The following is a 21,084-nucleotide window of genomic DNA, read 5'->3' as shown; positions in this document are numbered from 1 at the left end:
CTCGATCATCCCCTCCATGGGCACATCACGGGGTACAGTGGGATGCCTCCATGTGTCCCCTCCCCACGGGACCCTCCTCGGAGCTGGGACCCTGCTGTACCTGAGCCCACGGCCCCAGGGCTGGCTGCCGCTACATCAAAGCTGCCTGCGGTGCCTCGCCGTGCTGGCCTGGCTCCCCATCGGCTCCTTTGCTCCAGCGTCTCGCTCACTCTGTGGCTCGCTGATGATGAAAACCTCTGGCCACATGAAAGCAGCTCCCCTCGCGCGAGCTGGGGTCTGCAGGCGACGTGGGAGGCAGCGGGCAGCACGGCCCCAGCTGGCGTGCAGCAGCCAAGTCAGTAACGAGGTGACGAGAATTACAGAACCAGCTCATTAGTGCTGCAAGGCAAGTGCGTCACGTTGGCTGCCGGGCACACCGGTGCCGTCGTCGGAGCAGGCAGAGCCAAGCCAGGAGAGGAGCGATGCTGTGAGAGCTGGGTGATGCTGTGAGAGCGAGTGAATCCCCAGAGCAGCTGGAGCCCCGGACTCCTCCACACGTTCATGAGGATGTGAACCTGGCTCTTGGAGCAGACAGCACTGACCGTCCTAACCGTGGAAATGCAGGAGAAGCTGCATGTGGCCTTTTTCCTCCCTCTTTCATGAGGGAATGGGATCGGTGTGGCCATGCGGCTCACTGCAGAGGACAGGGACGGTATCCCGGGGTGGCAGTGGCTGAAGCCGCCCCAGCAGGGCTGTGGTGCTTGGAGCAGGTAGAGGCTGCATCACCTCCGTCAGACAAACCGCAGCCTCCCCTGACCTTCATACTTTCCTGCTGCCTCACTGCTCGCGGTGGACGAGCCCACGGTGGTGTTGTAATGAGCAGAAGAGGAAACAGATTTCCCAACCGCCCGCCCCGCTGGCAGCCCGTGAGCCCTCCGTGCTGGGAACGGCAGCTGCCACAGCCGTGCCGTGCGATGTGCACCAGGTATGGCCTGGCAGGAGGCAGCAGAGAGGGCCGTGGATTATCCCCGGCTGGTGTTCAGGTGTCACAGGCTGTTTGAGAGCATCACCCCTGCCTCGGGGTCAGCTCGCTGTTGTCCTTGCCCATGGATGGGAAAGCCCATCCAAGCTACCCCAGCACAGCTGGATCCTCTGGCAGAGCCTCCCGCATGCTCTGCTGAACCGCCAGGGGCTTAGTGACACATAAAGAGCCACCTGAAGGTGACCGAAATCGCCACGCTAAGGGACCCGGGGTGGAACAGGGCATTGCTGGCTCCTGATTTCACCCCTCAATTTCATGGGGCTTCCGTCATTGCTGTGAGAGGGGACGCAGTCACTCCATGAAAATTTGGCCTCCTCTTCATTTCCCCCAAGTTTAATTCCAGGGAAAGATGACACCAAGGCAGGAGAAAGGGGGTTTTTCTCCAGGGGAGAAATTCAAACCACATGCGGACGGGCTCACCGCAGTAGCAGGAGGAGGGACTGGGGCTGCGAGAGAGTGGGCGCCCGTCAGCGAGGCCAAATGTAAAGTCAATTAGCACTTTCAGGGATCAGAACATGCTCGAGTGCTGTGCTTCGAGCAGGGATAATCCCCATCGGAGCGAGGCTGCCAATAGGCTTTGAAAATAATGAGGAAGGCCAGAGCCCCTGTGTTTCCCAGAAAAGCCCATTAGCTCTGCAGTGGAAACCTCGCTAGCAGGGAGCACGATGCACAAACACTGTCGTGACTCACCAACTGGATGCAGCGAAACTCAATTTTTCGGAGGTCAACACGCTCGAGTCCTGATGAGCTTTACCCTCTGCGGGGCTCCTGCGCTCCCTTCGCCTGCCTGAATTCAGGGGATGCCCGACACGCCTGAGAGTAGCGGGGGGCAGTTTCATGGGATGTGTGTCATCCAGAGACACCGACACCTTCCTAAGGGGCAGTGGTGATGGGGAAACTGAGGCACAGAGTGCTTGAACCACCTGTGCCAGCAGCCTGGAGGGCAGCAGCAACCTCGCACCCCCTGACTGGAGCCTGCCCCCCACCAGCCCCATCCCTGCAGTCCGTGTGGACACTGCTGTCCCCGCTCCCTCTCGGGGGACCTCAGATGTGAATCCGAACGGCCCTGGACAGCCTTGGAGGAACAAAAACAAGGCCATCAATCACCCTTGCTTCACTCCCACCCCAGTCTGCAGACTGAGCCGGGTTGCATTGTGCGGAGCCGGAGGGACCCCACATCAAAGTGGGAACCAGACGGGCAGCGCCCTGCCCACGAGCTGCCTGTCTGCGCTGCCTGCGCGGGCCCTGCCTGCACCCGCTGCCCGCGGCCAGGCGGCCAAGCTGGGATGCAAAAGTGCTCCTCGCTCGGGGTACCACGGGGGATGCCCGAGGCCAGTCAGCTGCAGAAAGCATCAAAGACAAGAGTGAGCAGATGCCGCCCTGGGGCCAGGATCCTGCTCCACCATCCCAGGAGCATCTTCTCTCTGCGGGGAAGAGGAGGAGGAGGAAGACGAGCCGGTCCCATCCTGAGCTCGTCCTGGAGCACTTCAGAGGCTGCGCGAAGCTGGCGGGGCCACGGGGCCAGCACAGCGTGCTCCCGCAGCGCAGCCCCCGCTATCCTCACAAGACCCTTTTCCTTTGCAGTTCCTTCCATGACACACGGCGGTCGCTTCCCCCAGGCTGCTGCTCCGCCGCTGCTGCAGACAGTACATTCATTTTTTGGATGGCGTTCGCAGCTCCCCGGCGTTTCTCCCCATCCCAGGCACGAACGGATGGTATGAGGCAATGTTCTCGGGGAGTATCGGCTTCCCAGTGCTGTTGGGTAAGCGCTCGCCTTTCTTCTGAGCAGCTGATGGTGAATATCCCCCCGGTGGAACGAGCCAACGTGCTGCCTGTGCAGAAGTGTAACAGCAATTTGGGTGCAAAACTCAAAATATTTCTCCACTAGCAAAGAGTTGGTGTGGCTCTGTGCTGTGACCCTCAGCACGGGACAGAGCAGGGAGAACCACATCTGCCTGCGCAGGGAGCCACGCTGAGCGCCAGTGACCAGCCCCACCACCCACAGCCCACCCTGTGCCCCAAAACAGGTCTGTGCTCCTCTCTGGCCCTGCTCCTGGGCTTGCCACGAGGCCACCGACACCACAGCATCGCTGGTGCAGCCGGGAAAAAGCCATCGGGGCACCTGGAGAGTAGCCACCTGGCAGCCCAGAGACACTGAGCCCTGTCGGGAAGGGGATGGAGGCAGCAAAATCCCATCTCACGGGGGTTATCACCGGGGTTGAGGGTGGCGGTGCAGCCTGTGCCACCAGCGTTCACCATTCCCGAGGGCATGCAGACCAGCACTGCGGGAGCAGCTCTGCCGTCACAGCCGGCCGTGCACGTGTGCCCATGGCAGCCCATAATGGCCATTTTTTCCAGTTTGCTAATTAAGACACAGAATAAAAGTCACTAAAATGTGAGGCTGGGTGTTTAAAAGGAAAATTCTCCTCCAGGTGCCGGGTTTATTAAAAGAAGGTGAAAAAACCAAGGACGAGAGGCAGGACCACAAGCTGGACAAAGAACAGATGGGGAAGGAGACACTTTTGTGGGGTCAGATGGTGTTGGGTGCGCGTTGGGGAGCGGTGAGGACAGGGGCTGCAGTGACCGCTGTGTCCCCATGGCCCCCAGGAAACCATGCCCTGGGCATCGCTGTGGGGCAGGAGGTCCCCAGTTCACCCTGCGTGCCCGGAGCATCCTCTGGTGAGGTGACACCCCGGCAGGGCTGATCCACATCCTTTGAAGGTTTCCCCATTAACTGGTCGGAAACTGCCCCAAATTGGGCAGGATCCCGGCTGGGAAAGTGGAACAGACTCTCAGCATCACCACCAGAGCTGGAGAAACACAAGGAAGATACACTCAGACGGGGGCCGCGGTTTGATGTGATGCTTGGGGCGGCAAAACCGCCCCCCAGCTCCTGCCAGCCCCCTGGGGGAGCAGGGCCCAGGCTGGGGGTGGCAGAGCCCCCGGCCCCCCACACCACCCACCTCCGACGGGTGCCTGCGCACAGGCGCGGCATTTGCACTTACACATGTAAAGCATTAGGACTTGTTTAGAAGCCCTTTATTGTCATATTTTGTTCTTTATTTCCTACAAATTAAATTTGCTGAGGGATATGTGTGGATTGTGAAATTATTTTGAGAATAGTTCCTCTGGGTTTTTTAATTTCCTTTGTATTAAATTTTTACAGCGTTTAAAAGACTATGAAAAATTTTAAATTTAAAAAAAAAAAAAAAAGGTTGGACAGAATCCCAGGGAAGAAAAGAGAAGAGCCTGAGAAGGTGACCAGCCGCTGCCACTTCTGTTATCGCAGGTGCCGGGGACTGTCTGCCACAAATGTCCCTTCCTGGTGCCCTCTGTCCCAGCCCTGCCACTCACCAGGGAACTGGGGCTGGGAGAGACGTGGCGGGACCTGCCACCCCACGACTACCGAGGCTGTTCCCACCATTTGCACACGCTGGCCGTTCCCTTCCCTTTACTCCCGCTGCTGGATTGGGGCAGAGACGCTCACACGAGGCTGGGGGGGACCCGGCACCCATATTTCCAACCTAGAGCAATTGTTCGGTGCTGACACGAAAACCCGTAGCCAGGCTAGCAAACCACCCTCCCTGTGAGCAATTTCCAATGCGATAATCTTCCCAATTACTCCCCTGAGCTGCCACTGGTGCGGAAAGCTGAGCTGGCCCCCACAAAGGGCTCCACATCTTGGAAGCATTAGGGACCCCTTTCACTGCCGGGGCGCACGGCGTGGCGGCGATGGCTGGTGCGGACCCACCCTCCCACCCCTCCGTCCCTGCACTGGGTGTTTCCAGCTTGTTAAAATCACAGACACATTCTTCATCTCTTTATTTCTGCCACTGTCATCGTCATTGTTTCAGGCTGGTGCAAATTGGGAACTGGCCGTGCACTGACGCTGCTGCTCCGCTCCACCCGGGAGCCGCCTGCGGCCCCTGGACACACAGGAGGGCCCCGCTCTGGGGATGGGGACAGGGAACGGCGTGGCACCGGCCTCCTGCCACTGCTCCATGGGGAAATGTGGACCCAGGTCCATGGCACTGGCCATCATGGGACCCCTGCACACCGACTCATGGGGATGCAGGGATGCGGGGATGCGGGGTTGTTGGGACACATACAGGGATGTGGGGATGTTGAGATGCAGGGATGCAAGTCCTGACCTGATGGCCCCTCTGACCAGCACATCCCTCTGTCCATGCAGACCTACTCCCCAGCACCAGGGTGCTGAGGACTCCTCAGCTCAGCCCAGCTCAGCTTGGTTCAGCTCAGCCCAGCTCAGCTTGGTTCAGCTCAGCTCCGCTCAGCTCCTCTGGCCCCTCTGAGGAACTTGGCAGAGTGACGGGAGCGGATTACCGAGCCGAGCAGAGCCCAGCTCTTGATCTGTTCTAGGAAAAGGGAGGCCACACCAAGAACTTTCTGAAATTCCTTCCCAAATCCTTGGCCGAAAGCCGCTGCCTCTTTGCCGAGGCATTTAGACCTGGCAGCGCAGTGGCTCGAGCCCTGGCCTGGCGATGCCATCCTGTCCTTCCCAGCACTCTGGTTTAGGGAGCTGGAGCCCTTGCCATGGCTTGGTGTCCCCGTCCCATACGCCTCTGCAGGTGTCCAGGCACGGAGCCACCCCAACAGACACCTCCCGGCCCCTCTTTGTCACCGGAGATGCAGGGTGATGGTTTCTCTGGGCTAAGGGATGCCCAGCATCGCTCTCCCCACCACACTCCGGCAAATTCCTTTCACATGAACAGGAAATAAAAGTTCTCTGCTTCTCTTTGTTTTTTTTTTCAGGAAAAAATATGTTTAAAAAAATCAAATAATATCCTATTTGTTTGTGGTCTCAGTGGTCTCCAGTTGTTTGGTTGAGTCTGGAACTCAATGCAATGCTGTTGGGATGATCATGGACTGTGTACACTCCAAATCCGCTGCAAATCCAGGGCACCCAGCCCTGCCATCAGCTGCATGAGCTGGGGCTCGTCCCCACGTGGGGACAGATGGATGTCCCCACGTCTCCACCGAAACTGGGTGCTGCTCCCACTCTGTCTGGGCTGGCTGAGGGTGTAGGGGGTGCCTGCTGGGAGCTCCGGCTTTGCTGTGTGGTCTTCCAGGGGGGGCTCAAATTAGCAAAGCAACATTGCTAAAGAGCTGAAAACATCAGCAACCTCTAATTAGCCCCTTTCCCCAGGGGAGGAGACATTTTGCACTCAGGGGAGGCTGTGCCACACATCACTCTTTCATCACAATATGATGGTATTTTCCCCAAAATGATTTGAACCAGCTGAGCTCCCAATGGCAAGTGCCACCATGTCAGGACCCCAGACATCCCCCGCCCTGGGTGTCACCTCCACTGCGCTCATGGGACCTCTGTTCTTGGGGATGTCTGAGAAAGCCGAACCAAAGCCCAGCACAGAGTCATCCCTCCTTCTGCAAAGAGGTGACGTGAGTTTTGTCCCTGTCCCCAAGGGGCTGTGCCTACTCTGAGCATCACCAGGTGCTTTTGGAGTGGGTTTGCCCTCTGCACCCTGGAGCACCCCTGGGTTGGTGGGGGGGGACATGGCAGGAGGGTCCCTCTGCCTGCAGGAAGGTGCTGGAGCTTCACCCCCATGATGGGTGACAGCTCTGTGCTGCCGGACAAACAGCCAGGGGACAGCCAGGATGGACGGAGCAACTGGGACACGGATGCTGAGTCATAGTGTCCCCTCTGAGCTGGGACAGAGCTGTGCCCCTGGGTGACAAGCCATAAATCCCCAAGCCATGGGGAGGAGAGAAGGCACGCTGTGCGTGCGGGCCTGGGAAGAGGCCGGGGTATTTGGAAATGTACTTTTTCTGCCTATATTTTTCCTTCATTTAATCATTTTTTTGCTCAAATTCTCAAGTGAACAATTCTTTCCATGTGCTGTAGCTCTGTGCCCAGCCATGGGCACTGGGGACCAGCCGGGGTCCGTGTCCCCGCATCCAGATGCTCAGGGACCAGAGCGAGGGTCGGGGCAGCATCAGCCCCTCTTGAAGCCCCCAGGCTGGGCTTTGGCTCCGCTCGCCCACCCCGATCCCTTTTTCTTCTCACTCCTGGTGCTTTTTGGGATGATGTTGAAGCTTCGAGATCAGAGCTGCCCACAACCCAACAGTGTTTGAAACTGCTCAGGCTTTGTCTTTATTCCAGCTCCTGAAAATTTAATTTGTTAGTGGCATAAACAGGATATAAAAGGCTGAGAAAAGAAAAAAAAAAGAAGGAGAGGGGAACATTTTTCTCCATGGCTTTGTTGGTGATGGAGGAAGCGACCTGTGGGACCACATCCCCGCACTTGGGTTCATTAGTGAAACTCCTCCCTAATGGCAAACAGACCCTGGGGAGCAGCTCCATCCAGCATCCTGGGACAGCTCCTGACCCTCAGGGTTTGGTGGACACACAGGTTGGCCCTTCGCAACTTCTGCCCTTTCCTTCTTTTTTCTTTTTTTCATCGTGTTCTCCAAAATCCGCGGTGGTTTATGGTGCTCTTTGACCTAACTCGCCTGCCAGGTGGTAATAATTTTCCTGAATGTCGGCTAAATAGAATTATCACTCTATTTTCACTTCAGAATATTAAAGATTTTTGTCCCTCCTGTTATTAATTCTGGGAAAAGCCTTTGTGAGTTACTGTGACACACGGCCGCCGGTCCCTCGGTGGTGATGGGCTCCCGTCCGTGTGTCCTTGGGGCACTGGGAGCCTCTGCGGGGCCAGTGACCACGGTCTGTGCCACGTCCCTGGGCTGTGCTGGAGGGACAGGAGGCTTTGCCCATGGGACACAGGGACCAGGAGCTGGGATGTCACTGGGGTGAGGATGGAGCATGGGGCTGGGGGGGCGAGGAGGGACTTGTGTCCCCATGGGACACTCAAAACCCTGTTCCTGTGGATGGAGCAGGATGCGCTGGGGACAGGGGATGTGCCAGGTGGCTCTGCTGCTGCTGATGAGGGACACTGGCAGATGTCCCTCATCATTTACAGCAATGGTGGAGCAGGTGCTCTTTTTCAGTCAGCTGCATGAAATCCAGTCTTCCATCCGTGTGCCGATGCAGCACAGACCATCAAAGGATGGACTTGTCAACAGCCCTCAGGACACACCATTTCTCTCTGGCTCACTGCCAGGAGCACACCTGAGCAGTTTTGGTCAGGACAGGTGGGAGCAGAGGAGCTGTTGGCTTCGGTCATGGCACAAGTCAAATCCAGTCGGTACATGAGGGTTTGCTGAACAGGGTCCAAGTTCATCCACCGCCAGCAGGACCCACGGCGGTGACCAGAGCTGACACAGGGAGGCTGGATTTCAAGCAAACTGGTTTAAAACAAAGCTCTGGCACAGAGACATGCCGGCACAGACATGCCAGCACAGCCTGTGGCAGCTGAGTGGCAGCCAGGCGATGCCGACACCAATGCTCTCAGCCCTGGCGTCTGCTGGGACGCAGGTACAGCCACACACCCAGGATTTGTCACCAGATGGGCACCCAGACGAGCACCCGCTTGCCTCCCCGAGGCACCGTCGGCCCCTGCACCACGTCCCCTCACCGGTGGCACGTGCACCGGGAGCCGCGGCTGCCAGGGGAATGAATTTCCCCATCCAGGAGCTGACCCAAAGCCTTTGTCTTCTGCTGAATTCCAGCAAGTAAGAGTCATCCCAAGGAGTCAGAGGATTTACCCTCCTGGGGAATTATGTGCAAGAGGGAACCACGTAGTCACAGTAGAATTATTTGGAAAAGGACGGGAGTTCTGAGTGCTGTCTCACGTGGAGCCAGGAACATCCATCTGACTGATGCTTCCATCTGTCTTTCTCAATAGTTTCCTGAAATAGTGCAAATATTAAAAGAAATTCAACTGGAATTTGGCGTGAATGATTCTTAGGAGAGCAGAACAGGGACAGCTATTAAAATACCACTGGCTTGTGCCCATCCTGTAACAAACACATGATTTGCACTGCTAGAAAAGCAGGAGCCAGCTGATAGCTGTGAGGAGGATGCTCCGCGGTCACCAATGCTCTGGCTTTGCTGCGGGACTGGTGCCGGCTGTGCTGGGGCTGAGGGACATGGTGACAGCACCCTCCTCCCCTGGGGAATCCTGGCTCCCAAAATAATCTGCAGAAATGCTGCAATTTCAGGTTTCCAGGCTGTCTGAAGCCTGGTCCTGCTATGGGAGTTGGTGGGCTGGGGAGGAGAGAATGGCTGCAATGGCAGGAAGAGATTTCTGAGCCGTTTTTTCACCATGTCTCATTTCCACGAAGAGCTCTCCTGTTTTTGCTTTTAGTTTCAGCTCCTGTCAGCTCCCCCAGGGAACCCGCCGGTGCTGCGGAGTGGGAGGCTGGTTTATGGCCTGGTTCAGCATCGGGGATTTCTCACAATCATCTTTGCTCTTGTTTTGTCCGGCCAGCGCTGCTGCTCTTCAGGGGACAAGCAGAGGTGGCAGTTTCCATGACACATGCGGGATGGAGATTGATGCTGGCTGCGAGGACGGAGGTTGGTGTGAGCCCTCGCCCATGGGGATGCTGGAGCTGGGGAGTTTTCTGAAGAGACCCTGTTCCCAACACCCACCTGCTGCTGGGGAGGGAGTGAATAAAACCTTCAACAATCCCAAACCCCACATCTATCTCCTTTCACCTTCTCTGGTGAATACGAAGATCTCAGCACATTGGTTCACAAGCACATCCTCCCTCCTCCCAGAGCTCATCCAGTTCCACCATCCTCATCCCCTGGCTCCCTGCGATCGATGCCCAAACCCCACATCTCCCTGAGAAATCCCAACTCAGCCAGAACCACCAGCCCTGGTACAGCGGACGAGCCCCGGTGTTGGCAATGCCGTTCCCGCAGCCCGGCGGTGAGCCCGGCAGTGCCGGCCGGCGCCGAGCCCGTCCCGCGCGAGCCGCCGTGCTGGTTCTCCCGCCCTGACATCTGTACGGAAATTGGAAGGCGGCGCTGACATGTGTCACTAATAATGAGGGAACAAGTGCCAACGGCGGCGGCTGTCCCCACCACCTAGAGCAGGCTGGCCAGTCTTGGCTGGGCAAATCACAGCTGGGAAGTAGGAGTATTGTTTCAATTATTGCCATTATATAAAGTCAAGCCATTCAATATATTCTGCCTCAAAGAGGCTCGACTAAAGAGATAAAATAAACACTGGAAATCTGCTCCGGTGGCATGGAGCAGGAATCTGCTTTTGACACCAAACCTTCCCTCCCACCTTGCCTCTCGCCTTCCCCCTCCTCCCACTGCCCCTTGGCCCTCGGCACCGCTCGACACCGATTCCGTCTTTGGGTTTTGCTTCTGTTTTGGCATTCGGAGTGCTCGGAGGCTGCGCAGCCACCGCGGGGGCCGGAGTGGAGCTGGAGGAGCTGCACCGGTGGGAAGGAGTGGGAGCCCCAGTGCTCTCCCCAAGAGGAAGGATGTGATTTAAGGCAAATCTCCACTCCATTCCTGGGGGTGCCACATCCCCCCAAGAGCAGCAGGACCGGCAGGTGGCACAGACCCAGGACGAGCAAAGGCACAGTGGGAGGACGAGGAAGAGGAGGAGGAGAGCAAGAGCGCTGGCATACAGGGAGCAGCGCCCAGCTGCACCGCGTTCCTGCACCAACACCAAATCTGCAGTTTGACCTTTCCCAGCACGTTTCCCACTGAGCTCGAAGCTGTGTCCCCTCTGGAGTGGGAGTCATGGGCAGCGTCACCGCTGGGGACGTGGGTGACAGAGGTGGCACCATGGGTGGCACCATGGGTGCCTGGTGATGGCTATGGTGCAGTGTTAGGTGGAGCCGGCATTTCATAAGTGTGGGGGAAAGGGCCTCTGCCGAGCTGGCCTGGGGAGCGGCTGTGACTTTCCATGCCTGTGGGAAGCGGACTGCCACCGTCCAAGCATCTGGGCTTGTTATGATGGGAGAGGAATGCCAAATATTTTTCTTCCTTATCCACTACCATTCGCTCAAACCCGCCCCTGATCAAACCCACATTCACCGCCTGGGATGCACGAGGGCGCCTGCTCCGGAGCAGATTTCCCTCCCGGCAGCTGCGGGAAGCTCCTTGTACCTGGGGGGAAAACCTTGGGCCAGGGGCTCCCTCCGTCCCACTGCCCCTTGCTGTCCCCTTCCCCTACTGCCATTCAGTGCCAGCCATTTCATTTTCACTTTGCCGCCTTGTCCAGGAGCAACTCTGTACCAGCATCACTGTGCCAGCATTTCTAGTGCCGGTATCCCTGTGCCAGCATCCCTGTGCCAGCATCCCTGGCTGACCTGCAGCTCTGTCAGGGTCACACTGTCCCCTCCAAAGCCCCAGGCACCCCAAAAGCAGCCCCTCATGCCACGAGTGTGTAGCCGGGATGCCGGCCATGCTGGGAAGCGGGCGGTGCTGCCTTGGAGGGTCACCAAATTTTTTTTTTCAAAGATGAAAGCGTGCTCAAGTGTCAAACAAACTTTCCATATTATCTTCCTGGACACTCTCTCCCGGATTCTTTTGGAAGACAGAAGAGGAACATTGCATTCCCTCCCCGCTGCTGTGGGGGGCTTCTCCCCGGCATTACCCATGAGTCACCACGGTTGCCGCCCCGGCACAGCCAGCAGAGCTTCCCGCCCCCACCCCGGTGCCCCGAAACACCTCCCAACACAACAGAGAGGTCACAGACATCTGATTAATCAACAGACAACACATCATCCCTTTCCATCGCAGTTTTCAGAGGTGTAGTCATAAATAGCCAGATTAAGGCAAATGAGAGGATTTCTCTGCTCCCTCGGGGCCACCCAGCACCCACTGGCGAGGAGCCGGGACCGGCAGCTCCGCGGCCTTGGCAAAGGCTCCGCTATTGCACAGCCCAGCGATGAGATGAGCAAATTGCCACGTGCCGTCCCCAAGGACCCGGCACTAATGAGAGCTGACTAATTAGCGCGCTCCTCCTGCGAGGGGCTCGCCCTGGCAGGGCTCGCGCCGACATCCGCCGGCTCGTGCCAGCAGCCGGAGGCAGGACCAGGGACGAGGCGCTTCCCTGGCCCGCGCACAGCGTTTTCCTTCCAGGCCTGGACAATGACAGTTCCTGATCGGCTCCGGGGAGCTGGGCTGGCCCTGCTGCGGCGCCAGGAGCTGCCACCAGCTCCGCCAGGCTGCCACCCAGCCGGGCACCCGCGGCCACGGGCACCTGTCACCGGCAGCGCTGGCACAGCCACCTGCAACCATGATTTCTAGATACTCCAGAATCTCCACTGCCATTCTCATATCCCTATTTTTCTCAGCTCCTGTGCCATATGGTGCCACCCTGCCCATGCCCACGCAGGCCCCCTAGCCCATGCAGATCCGTACTGGGGATGCCGTGTTGTGGCCTTGGCTGTTTATGGAGAGTAAGGCTGAGCCAGATGCTGAAAACCTGCATTTTATGGGTAATTTTTCAATTTCTTTCACATTGGCATTAAAAAAAAATCCTAAAGCGAACCCAACCATCATTACTCGTGGTTTCCTACAGCGAGGGCAAAGGGGTCTGAAACAGCTCCTTTGTTGTTTGAATCATTAACTCTTTGGGAATGAAACTCAGTGGGGCTGGATGGGAGTGGCAGGGAGAGGGAGAGCAGGAGGGGGGAATTCCAGGGGGAGCAGGGGATGGTAGCCCCAATGTTTCCCCTAGGCATGGCCAGATGCCCCAGGACACTGAGGGGCACATCTACCGCAGCCCTGCGGGCGACCCGCCCCAGTGCAATGAGTTTGCTGGTGCTCAGCAATTCCCCAATGCGTTCGTCCCTCCCAAGTACAGCAGACCCAGAGCATTCCAGGTGGGAATGTGCCCTCCCCGGCCGTCCTCAGCCTTGTCTGCAGGAACAAAGCCCATAAAATTGGTGCAGACTGCAAGAGTGGAGCAGACAGAAACTCTCCCTTGGTTGAGTGGAAGCCATCAGGACCGAGGTCCAAACACAAATCTCTCCCTGGAGCGAGTGGGGACACAGCAGCTGGCAGAGCCACTGAGCACAGCTCAAGAAACGCTGGGTTTGCCCACAAAAGATGGAAAACAGTTCTTGGCCCTTTTATTTCCTTGTGCCTGCAGCCAGCTGGGATGGCAAAGGGGTCAGCACCTGTCTCAGGGGTGCTCAGGGGGCAGGAGTGTCCTACCCCCCTGCGGGTACTTTGGGGAGCCCTGCATGGGGCAAGAGGGTGGGCGCCTGTGTGGGAGCCGGGAAGGGCTCAGTGCAGCTCAGCTCAGTTTAGCTGAGCTTGGCTCAGCGCAGCTCAGTTTAGCACAGCTCAGCTCGGCTCGGCACTGCTCGGGTTGGCTCAGTGCAGCTGGGCACAGCTCCGCTCAGCTCGGCTCAGGTCGGCTGGGCTCAGCTCAGGTCGGCTGGGCTCGGCTCACTTCAGCTCGGCTCAGCTCGGCTGAGCTCAGCGCAGCTCCTGCAGCTCGGAGGGAGGTGAGTTAGGAAGCGCTCGGAAAATCAGAGTCAGATGCGATCCCGGGGACAGCGAGGGCAGATCCGCAGCCGCCGCCGGAGCTGCCGGGGACTCTCCGCGGCTCCCGGCCCGGGGGGCTCAGCCCGGCCCGGGGGTCTGACCAGCGGGGTTGCCGCGGCCGGAGCGGGGCTGAGCCGAGTGGGGCTGAGCCGGGGGGCCGAGCCCGGGGTGGGGGCGGCGCAGGCAGCGTCACCCACCTGGCTCCACCCCCCCCAAAAGTGGCAGGGGCTTCGCCGTGACCCCGGCGCTGGGATGGCAGCGGGACAGTCGCACCGCGGCGGGACAGCGGGACGGTCCCCAGCCGAGGTGGCGGCTGGAGCGCTCCGGCGGGGGGAGACTCCAGCCAGTTTGTTTGCGAGTCGCTTTGTTGCTGCTGGGGGATATTTTATTATTATTACTATTTTGAAGTGCGGGGGGTGGCGAGGGGGGGCTGGCACCGGCTATAAAGGCAGAGCTCCCCGGAGCAGCCAACGCTTCCCCGGCACCATGAGCGCTGCCCTGGCCTGACACCCCCGCGTCCCCGGGGGTCCCGGCTGATGGCACCGTGGAGCGCGGCTGCATCCCGGGGTGGGATGGTGTGAGCCCAGAGCTGCTCTCCTCTCCACCACCCACCGTCCCTCGGCTGGAGCTGGACTCGCCAGCCGCTTGGATGATTTGATTTCTACCCTGCCTGAAATCACTCCTGCCCAGATGCAGTGGATAATATTCATGTTGCTGTTATTCATCAGCTCCATGGAAATGCTCATGCAGAACCGATGGAAGAAGCAAGGTACGGTGCGTGTGGCCGGCTCATCCTGCTCAGGTGCTGTGAGGCAGCTTGGGGACATGGGGCTGCTGGCCCCTGCCTGCCCTGCCAGTGGGGCTGCTGGTGCTGCCTGCATGGAGAGGGCAGGAGGTGTGAATCGGGGCTGATCGACACCTGGGGCTGGAAGAAGCCAGGAACCAGCATCCCCAGCCTGGCTGCATTCCCCTCTGGGTGCACGGCCCGGGCTGGATCAGCAGGATGTGGAGGAGGCCATGCCCAGCCCCATGGCACTGCTTGTCCCATGGCAGTGCTGCCCTCAGGGCTGGCAGGGAACAGAGGGACAGTGGCTGGCACTGGGATGAGCTGTACAAACCCCAGGAGCAGTGAGTGCAGTGGGGATAGTACAGAATGAGCTGGTTTTCCAATATTTTTCTCCTTTGCTTCACACATTAAGTGTGTGGGGAATAAAACCTCCTGGAAGGGTGCTCAGAGCCACCGCAGGCATTGCCTTTCCCCTTCCCCATCCTCCCCTGAGCAAAGGCACCAGCCAAGCCACTGCTCAGTGCCAGGGCAGGGTGTGCACTGGGGCTGTGCCGAGGTACCCGCACCCTCTGCTGGGCACCGGCTCGTGTCCCCCCACTGAGCAGAGCCAGCCGGCTGTGGGAGTGGGGCCGAGGCTGCTGCTTGGCTCTGCACTGGGACCAGGTTGTTTTTGGAACTGGCATGTGCCAGGGTAGAGACAGGACCTGTCAGGACCAAGGATCTTGGAGGCTGGAGCCTGGACAGTTTCCCTGTGGCTAATGCATGTTAAAGATGTGTGGAGCCAGCAAGCACACATGATTATGTCGTGGCGAGGCTGGCTGTTGAAACCCCCCGATCAGAAACAGCCAGGCACCCAGGGGGCTGTGGGTGCCGCGGTGCCAGGGCTCTGGCTGCTGCCGTTCCATGCAGAGCAGCCCGATGCTGCGGGATGCACGGGGGCAAGAGGTCCTGGCAGCACCCAGGAGTCTGGTCACAACTCCCCGCCTGGAATGTGTGTTGTATCTCCTGTATAACCAGCGCAGAAGGGCCAGCATCGCCTCTGGTGGCTGGGAGCTGAGAGAAGATGCTGCAGCACCCTACAGCCACCCCAGGAGTTGCCTCCAGCCGTGTCCTGCTGCCACAGAGGGACTGTCTGGGGGGCTCCCGGTGCCTGCAGAGCCCGCAGCGGCAGAGCTGGGCTGGGAACAGGCAGCAATGGGTGATGCCACGCTGGCATCCAGCACCCCCATACCCTCTATGCCCCCTGCCCGGTGCCCATCCCAGCTCAGCCCTGCACCCCAGGTCTGAAATCAGCACTCGTCAGGGGGAGGCAAACCCATCAGGTGTCCCTACTTTTGCCAGCACCACTGTGTTGGTGTCAGCCAGGTCCCGTTCCGTGGCACAGCCAGCTCTGCATCAGCTCCCCAGGGTTGCTCCCCGCGGCAGAGCTGGTGATGGGAACGACTCTGCATCGGCTGGTGGCAGCGCGGGGTCCCGCAGCCTGCACAGGGCTCCTCACCTTCCCTGCCCCGGCTGGGGCTTGGAGAGAGCGCGGCAAAAAAAAAATCATCAAAAAGAATGAGGGAAGGGAAAGAGGCTCGTAAATCCCTGGGTCTCCAGGGAAGCGGCTCCAGCTGCAGCCAGGAACACAAATGTTGTCAGCGTTTGGTAAATATGTAACGGAGACCATAACAACTTAATGGATCCAAGGTGCTTTGTTAGCACGCTCCCAGCAGTTGCAGCCCTAATGAAGCCTCCCGGCCGCAACACACGGTGCAGCTGCCTCCTTAGGCCTTGGCTTTGTGCAAAAAATCACCTTCATGCAGTAAGGTCTGCTGGCAGATGAAGCCTGAGCCCCGAATAGGCAGTGCTGGCACTGCTGGCACTGTCACCACTGCGCAGAGCTGGTCCCTGCACCCAGCAAACGCTTCCCAACGCGGCCGGGCATAGCAGAGGCGTCGGTCACCTGCACGTAGGAGCTTGGTGGCCACTTACAGAGATGCCCAGCCAGGCTGGGGGTGCAGCAGGACACGGGGTGCAGGTAACCCCCAGAGCTGGGGGCTCAGCTGCTGCGGTCCCAAAGTGTCTCTGTGTCAGGAGCATGTCTCTGGGCTTCATCTCCCTGGGCACAGGGAGGCAGCTCAGGGAGGAGGAGCGAGTGGCAGGGGCTGGGGGGTGGCGCCCTGTCCTTGTCCCTGGGAGCAGAGCCCACCTTGGGATGGGCACTGTCACGCAGGTCGCAAGCACAGCAAAGGCAGCCAGGGAGGCGGCGAGGGTCTTGAGCAACCAGACAGATCCTTATCTTGGCTCCTCTTGAACTTTCCCGAAAGGCTCCTTGTCCCCTGACACTTAACAGGCATCAACTAATTAATCCAGGTCAGAGCAGATTGCTGCCCACTGATGAGCTGCTGCCCAGCTCCTGTTCAGATGCTTCCCACGGGATGGGCACAGTTGGCGCAGAGACAGGGACAGGCTGGCACCCCTGGACACAGGGTGAACCCCTGGACCTGGTGCCCAGGGTGACAGAGGTGACAGCGCCCAAGCTGAGTGCAGCGGGGAGCGATATCTCTGTGCACCTCTTGCTGCCAGCCCGCGGAGAACCGGGGATTTAGGGAGCGGAGGAAGGTGGGAGGTAACTGCAGTGAGATGGGATGCTGCTGTCACCTCCTTGGGTGGCAGAGGGGCTGCCACGGGGCTGAGACTGTCCCCAAAGCCTCGACTGTGCCATGCAGGTGTGACACAGCCGCTCTCCATCGTTTGTCCCCACAGCGAGCGCCGGGCTGCTGGAGAACTGCACGGGCTGCGTCCTGTGCTCAGAGGACAATGGCTGCATCACCTGCCACCACCGGCTGTTCCTGCTCATCTGGAGGGACGGCATCCGCCAGTACGGGATGTGCGTCCACACCTGCCCCCCTGGCTACTTCGGCGTGCGGGGACTGGAGGTCAACAGATGCACAAGTACGTCCTACACCAGCTGGGGGCCCCCGGCTTGTCCCCGTGTCCCTGTGTCCCCTCACCACCCCACGGGTCCCAGCACTGTGGGAAGGGCCGTGGCTGCGTTTCCTGCAGCATCCCTGGTGAGGGCAGCTGGGCCAAGGGGCTGCTTCCCTTTTTACCCAGAGCTGCAGCCCGGACCCCGCACATTTGCCAAGGGCTTTGGGTGCCCGGCGAGTACCGGGGCTGCTGGCTCTTTCCATGCCGGCTCTCGGCTGGCGCAGCTGACCAGCCCTCCTTCCCGGCAGAGTGCAGGTCTCCCAGCTGCGAGAGCTGTTTCAGCAGAGACTTCTGCATGAAGTGCAAAGACAAGTTTTACTTGCACAAGGGCCAGTGCTTTCGGCAGTGCCCCCCCAGCACCGCGGCACAGCCCGGCACTCGCGAGTGCCAAGGTAAGCAGCACCCATACCCACGCCCTTGGTCCCTGGGGACATGCTGGGTGCTGCTCGGTCACCATCTCGCCTTGCACCCCTGTTCCCCACAGAGACGTGCATGCCAGGGCCCTGGAGCCAGTGGAGCGCCTGCACCCACGAGGGCCGGACCTGCGGCTGCAAGTGGGGTGTGGAGACGCGGGTGCGGGAGGTGCTGGGGGCTGCCCAGGAAGAGGGGGCTGCCTGCCCCGCACTGGAGACCAGGAGGTGCCGCATGAAGAAGCACTGCCCAGGAGGTGAGCACCCCCTGCCCGCCACCCCAGGGGTGGCTTCGTGCCCCTCCGAAGCGCTCCCCATGGTGTGCCATGGGAGGGGGTGGTGGCAGCAGCCCGGCGGTGGCTGGAGAGCCTGGTGTCATGTCCCAGGCATGTTGAGGCTGGTGGCTGTAACCATGCAGTTCTGGAGAAAGCCGCCGTCCCAGGCACATGTGCTGAGCAGCCCCTGGGACTGCCTGGAACGGGCCAGTGTCCCCTTCTGCCACCCGGCTGGGACAGGCGCTGGCGTCAGCCACCGTGGGGGGACAGGACCGCCGGGCTCCGACAAAGGGAAAGGCACAGCTGGGGCTTTGTGACTCCCAGTTGTGAATAACCAGGGTTGAAACCCCTGAGCCCCCAAAATACCATCAGCGCTTGCAGAGCTGGAGGGCATCACCCGAGGGATTTCTGGTTGCCAAAGCATTGGGGAACACCGCCAGGGCAGGGTTGCTCTCCATGGCTCGGGCACGGGTGCGTGGCTGGCAATGGGAACCAGGAGGTGGCTGATGTCATTTCTGGATACAGGCGGCTGGACCGAAGCTCTTCTAATAAATCTCCACTCCAGAACTGGCAGAAAGGGGGAATCGCATGAGATACGGAGCTGTAGGGCCTGGAAGGAGATCTGAGCCGCCAGCCCTGGCCGAGCAGGGCTTTGCCGTGCGGAGCTGCGTGCTCGCCGTGTGCCGAGGGACGCCGTGTGCCGAGGGACGTGCCGGCCGGCACTGCCAGCGTGGCGGTGGCCAAGGGCGGCAGAGGAAAGGACTGGGAGGGATAGAAAAGGGATGGAGAAAGGGGGGCAGTAACAGGAGGCGTGTACGCTGGGCAGAGGCCACGGAGCCAGGAGAGCAGCTCCATCTCAGCACCATCACTCATAAATCATATTTTCCCGCTGACAGCAGAGAGGAGCTGATTTCCATCCCCGCCTTGGCCCCAATTCACAGCTTCAGGGCGCCAGGTGGCATCGTTTTTGGGGATGTTCCCCTCCCTGCTGGGCTGTGCCGGCTCCGGACCCAGAGAGCTGGTGACAGTTTGATGTGGCAAGTTTGGCATGGGATGAGGACAGGCGGCTCCGGAGCGCGGTGTCCTGCGGCACAGTGCCGGGCGGATGCCTGCGGCGCCGGGTCTGGCACATGGCGGGTCCTGCCGTCACCGCAGCGCTGGCGCTTCGCTGTGTCCCATCTCATGGGGTGTCTGGGAAGGCAATAGCACCCTGGCAAAGCGCTCAGCCTACCACTCTGCCTGCAGCCTCGAGGCCATGGTGATGGGCTCAGGGAATGGCGGGGCTCCTCACTCTAGCTGCTGCCTGGGACAAGCTCTGGAGCCGTGTCTGGCCCTGAGATGGCAGAGGGAAATCCATCCATGCCCCACGAGCAGCCCCCGTTGTCCCATCGGCCTGGGCAGCTCCTCCGTGTCTGGCAGCTCCGGGTGTCCCCGCCGCGGCACAGCCTGCGTCTGCCCTCGCTCCCGGCTCCTGCCTGCCCGACCAAGTGCTGCCTTATGGGATCCAGATGCTGGAGGAGGACGGCGAGTTCACTTGATGCAGCCGAGACAAGCCGGGGAAGGACCCGAGCGTGTGATGAGAGATTTGTGCCACCACGTCTGAGCTGTCCTCGGGCAGCTGGAAAGGAGAAGAACCCGCGCTTGGCCAGGGCACAAACCCCCTTGCGCTGCTGTAAATCTGCCTTGTGTGTCTGCTGCGCTCTCCAGACACTCGGCATTCGTGCTGTGCCCTCTCCGTGGTGGGTGGCAACTGTCTGGAGATCAGAGCCGAAAAACAGAGCCGGGCAGGAAAAGAGCTGGAGCCCTCAGAAAGGATTGGTGACACCAGCCCTGGCACACACCACACCGGCCGGTCGCTGTCCCTATACCCCTCATGAGGGGACAGCGGCACTGGGCACCCCTGTGTCACCCATCTGGGGGTGAGCAGAGTGCATAGTGGGCACAGGAGGAGAAGTGGAGGCAGAGCTGCAGGTTTTTGTGCAGCTGTCCCACTCCCCAGCACGGGCTCTTCTCCCCGTCAGAGCTCGTGGCACAGCAGAGCTCATCCTGGGTCCCTGTTCAGTGACAACACCAGCCAGAAGAGCTGGGAGCTGGAGGGTGCTCGGGCCAGCCCCTTGGGGTGTGCAGAGATTTGGGTCCCAAGACCTTATTGGGGTTGTGCTGCCTGAGCCAGGAGCATTCCTAGGCAGAGCATCCCCACCCACGCATGGCCACCCCACCTCCCACCGTACCCAAACCCTCCTGGGGAACCTGCTGGGTACCGCAGGAGCCCGCAGCGGTGGGCAGCACCGGCTGGTCCAGAGGGAGGCATGGCCCTGCACCACGGCAGAGCCCAACATCACCACAGCATCACTTTGGGGTGTTGGTGCAGCCGCCGTCCGGTTCCAACACTCCCAGTCCTCGCTCAGAGAGAATCTGGGGGATCTCCGGGCAGCCTCCCCAGTTTGGTTGAGGTGGCCCCAGCCCATTCCTGTACATTTGGGAGGTATCAGGATTTAAAGTCCAGCCATGGGAGCCAGGGGGTCAATGCATCAGTGTTCCTGGCCTTCCCGCAGACCCATGCTGCTGTTTGGTGACCTGGAGGGGGGCTCTACGGTCCCCCAAATCAAGAAGCGGGTCCTGTGCTAACACCCGGGACAGGATGCGGGATCCGCATCCCATGGATGGGGCTCGGGGTGGATGCTGCTGCCCAGCTGACAAGCGAGCCCTCCTTTTCTCCTCCTTTTCTTCTCTTCCAGAGAAAACTGAACCCAAAAATAAAGGCAAAAAGCGGCAGAAGAAGCCGAAGACAGAACCGCACGTGGGTACCTAGCGAAACCAGCACGTGAGCCGGGGAATAGCGGTGGGAGCCGGTTGGGAGCTCTCTGTGCCACTGGCCGGTGGCATGAAGTGGTCCCAACCAGCTCCCACCGTGCTACCCCGGCCACATCGCCCTTGTTTTTCCATCCACAAAAAAAAAAAAACCATTGCACAATTTTCTCCCCCCCTCCCATTTCTTTTGAGACAATTTATGGCCTGTAAAACATTTCCTTTTCAGAAAATCTAATTTGCAGTGTCCAAAGCAATGCCTCGGGGCTCGGGGAGGGGGTGGCTTCTTGTATTTGTTTTTTCCCTCTCCCCCAGCCTTCTCAGTCCCTTCCCTTGCTCTGGATGGATGGGATGGGGGTTGATCCTCGGGGTTGGACCCCATCTCTGCTTGGGTACTG

General features: G+C 59.7%; 1 protein-coding gene across 1 annotated transcript; it reads left to right on the top strand.

The window, feature by feature from the left end:
• Nucleotides 1–14,123: 14,123 nt before the first annotated feature.
• RSPO4 (R-spondin 4) lies at nt 14,124–20,810 on the top strand (the record flags this gene model as incomplete). The annotated part of the gene is made up of 5 exons (XM_082065431.1): nt 14,124–14,202; nt 16,969–17,157; nt 17,442–17,585; nt 17,678–17,860; nt 20,617–20,810. The coding sequence occupies 5 exons, from the start codon at nt 14,124–14,126 to the stop codon at nt 20,688–20,690; spliced, it is 669 nt and encodes a 222-aa protein (XP_081921557.1). The 3' UTR covers nt 20,691–20,810.
• Nucleotides 20,811–21,084: the final 274 nt, after the last annotated feature.

The sequence above is a fragment of the Streptopelia decaocto genome (genome assembly GCF_964273445.1).
Source record: "Streptopelia decaocto genome assembly, chromosome: 14".
Classification (NCBI taxonomy): Eukaryota; Metazoa; Chordata; class Aves; order Columbiformes; family Columbidae; genus Streptopelia; species Streptopelia decaocto.
The sequence above is the reverse complement of the archived record's forward strand: the minus strand, read 5'-3'. Positions and strand labels throughout refer to the sequence as shown.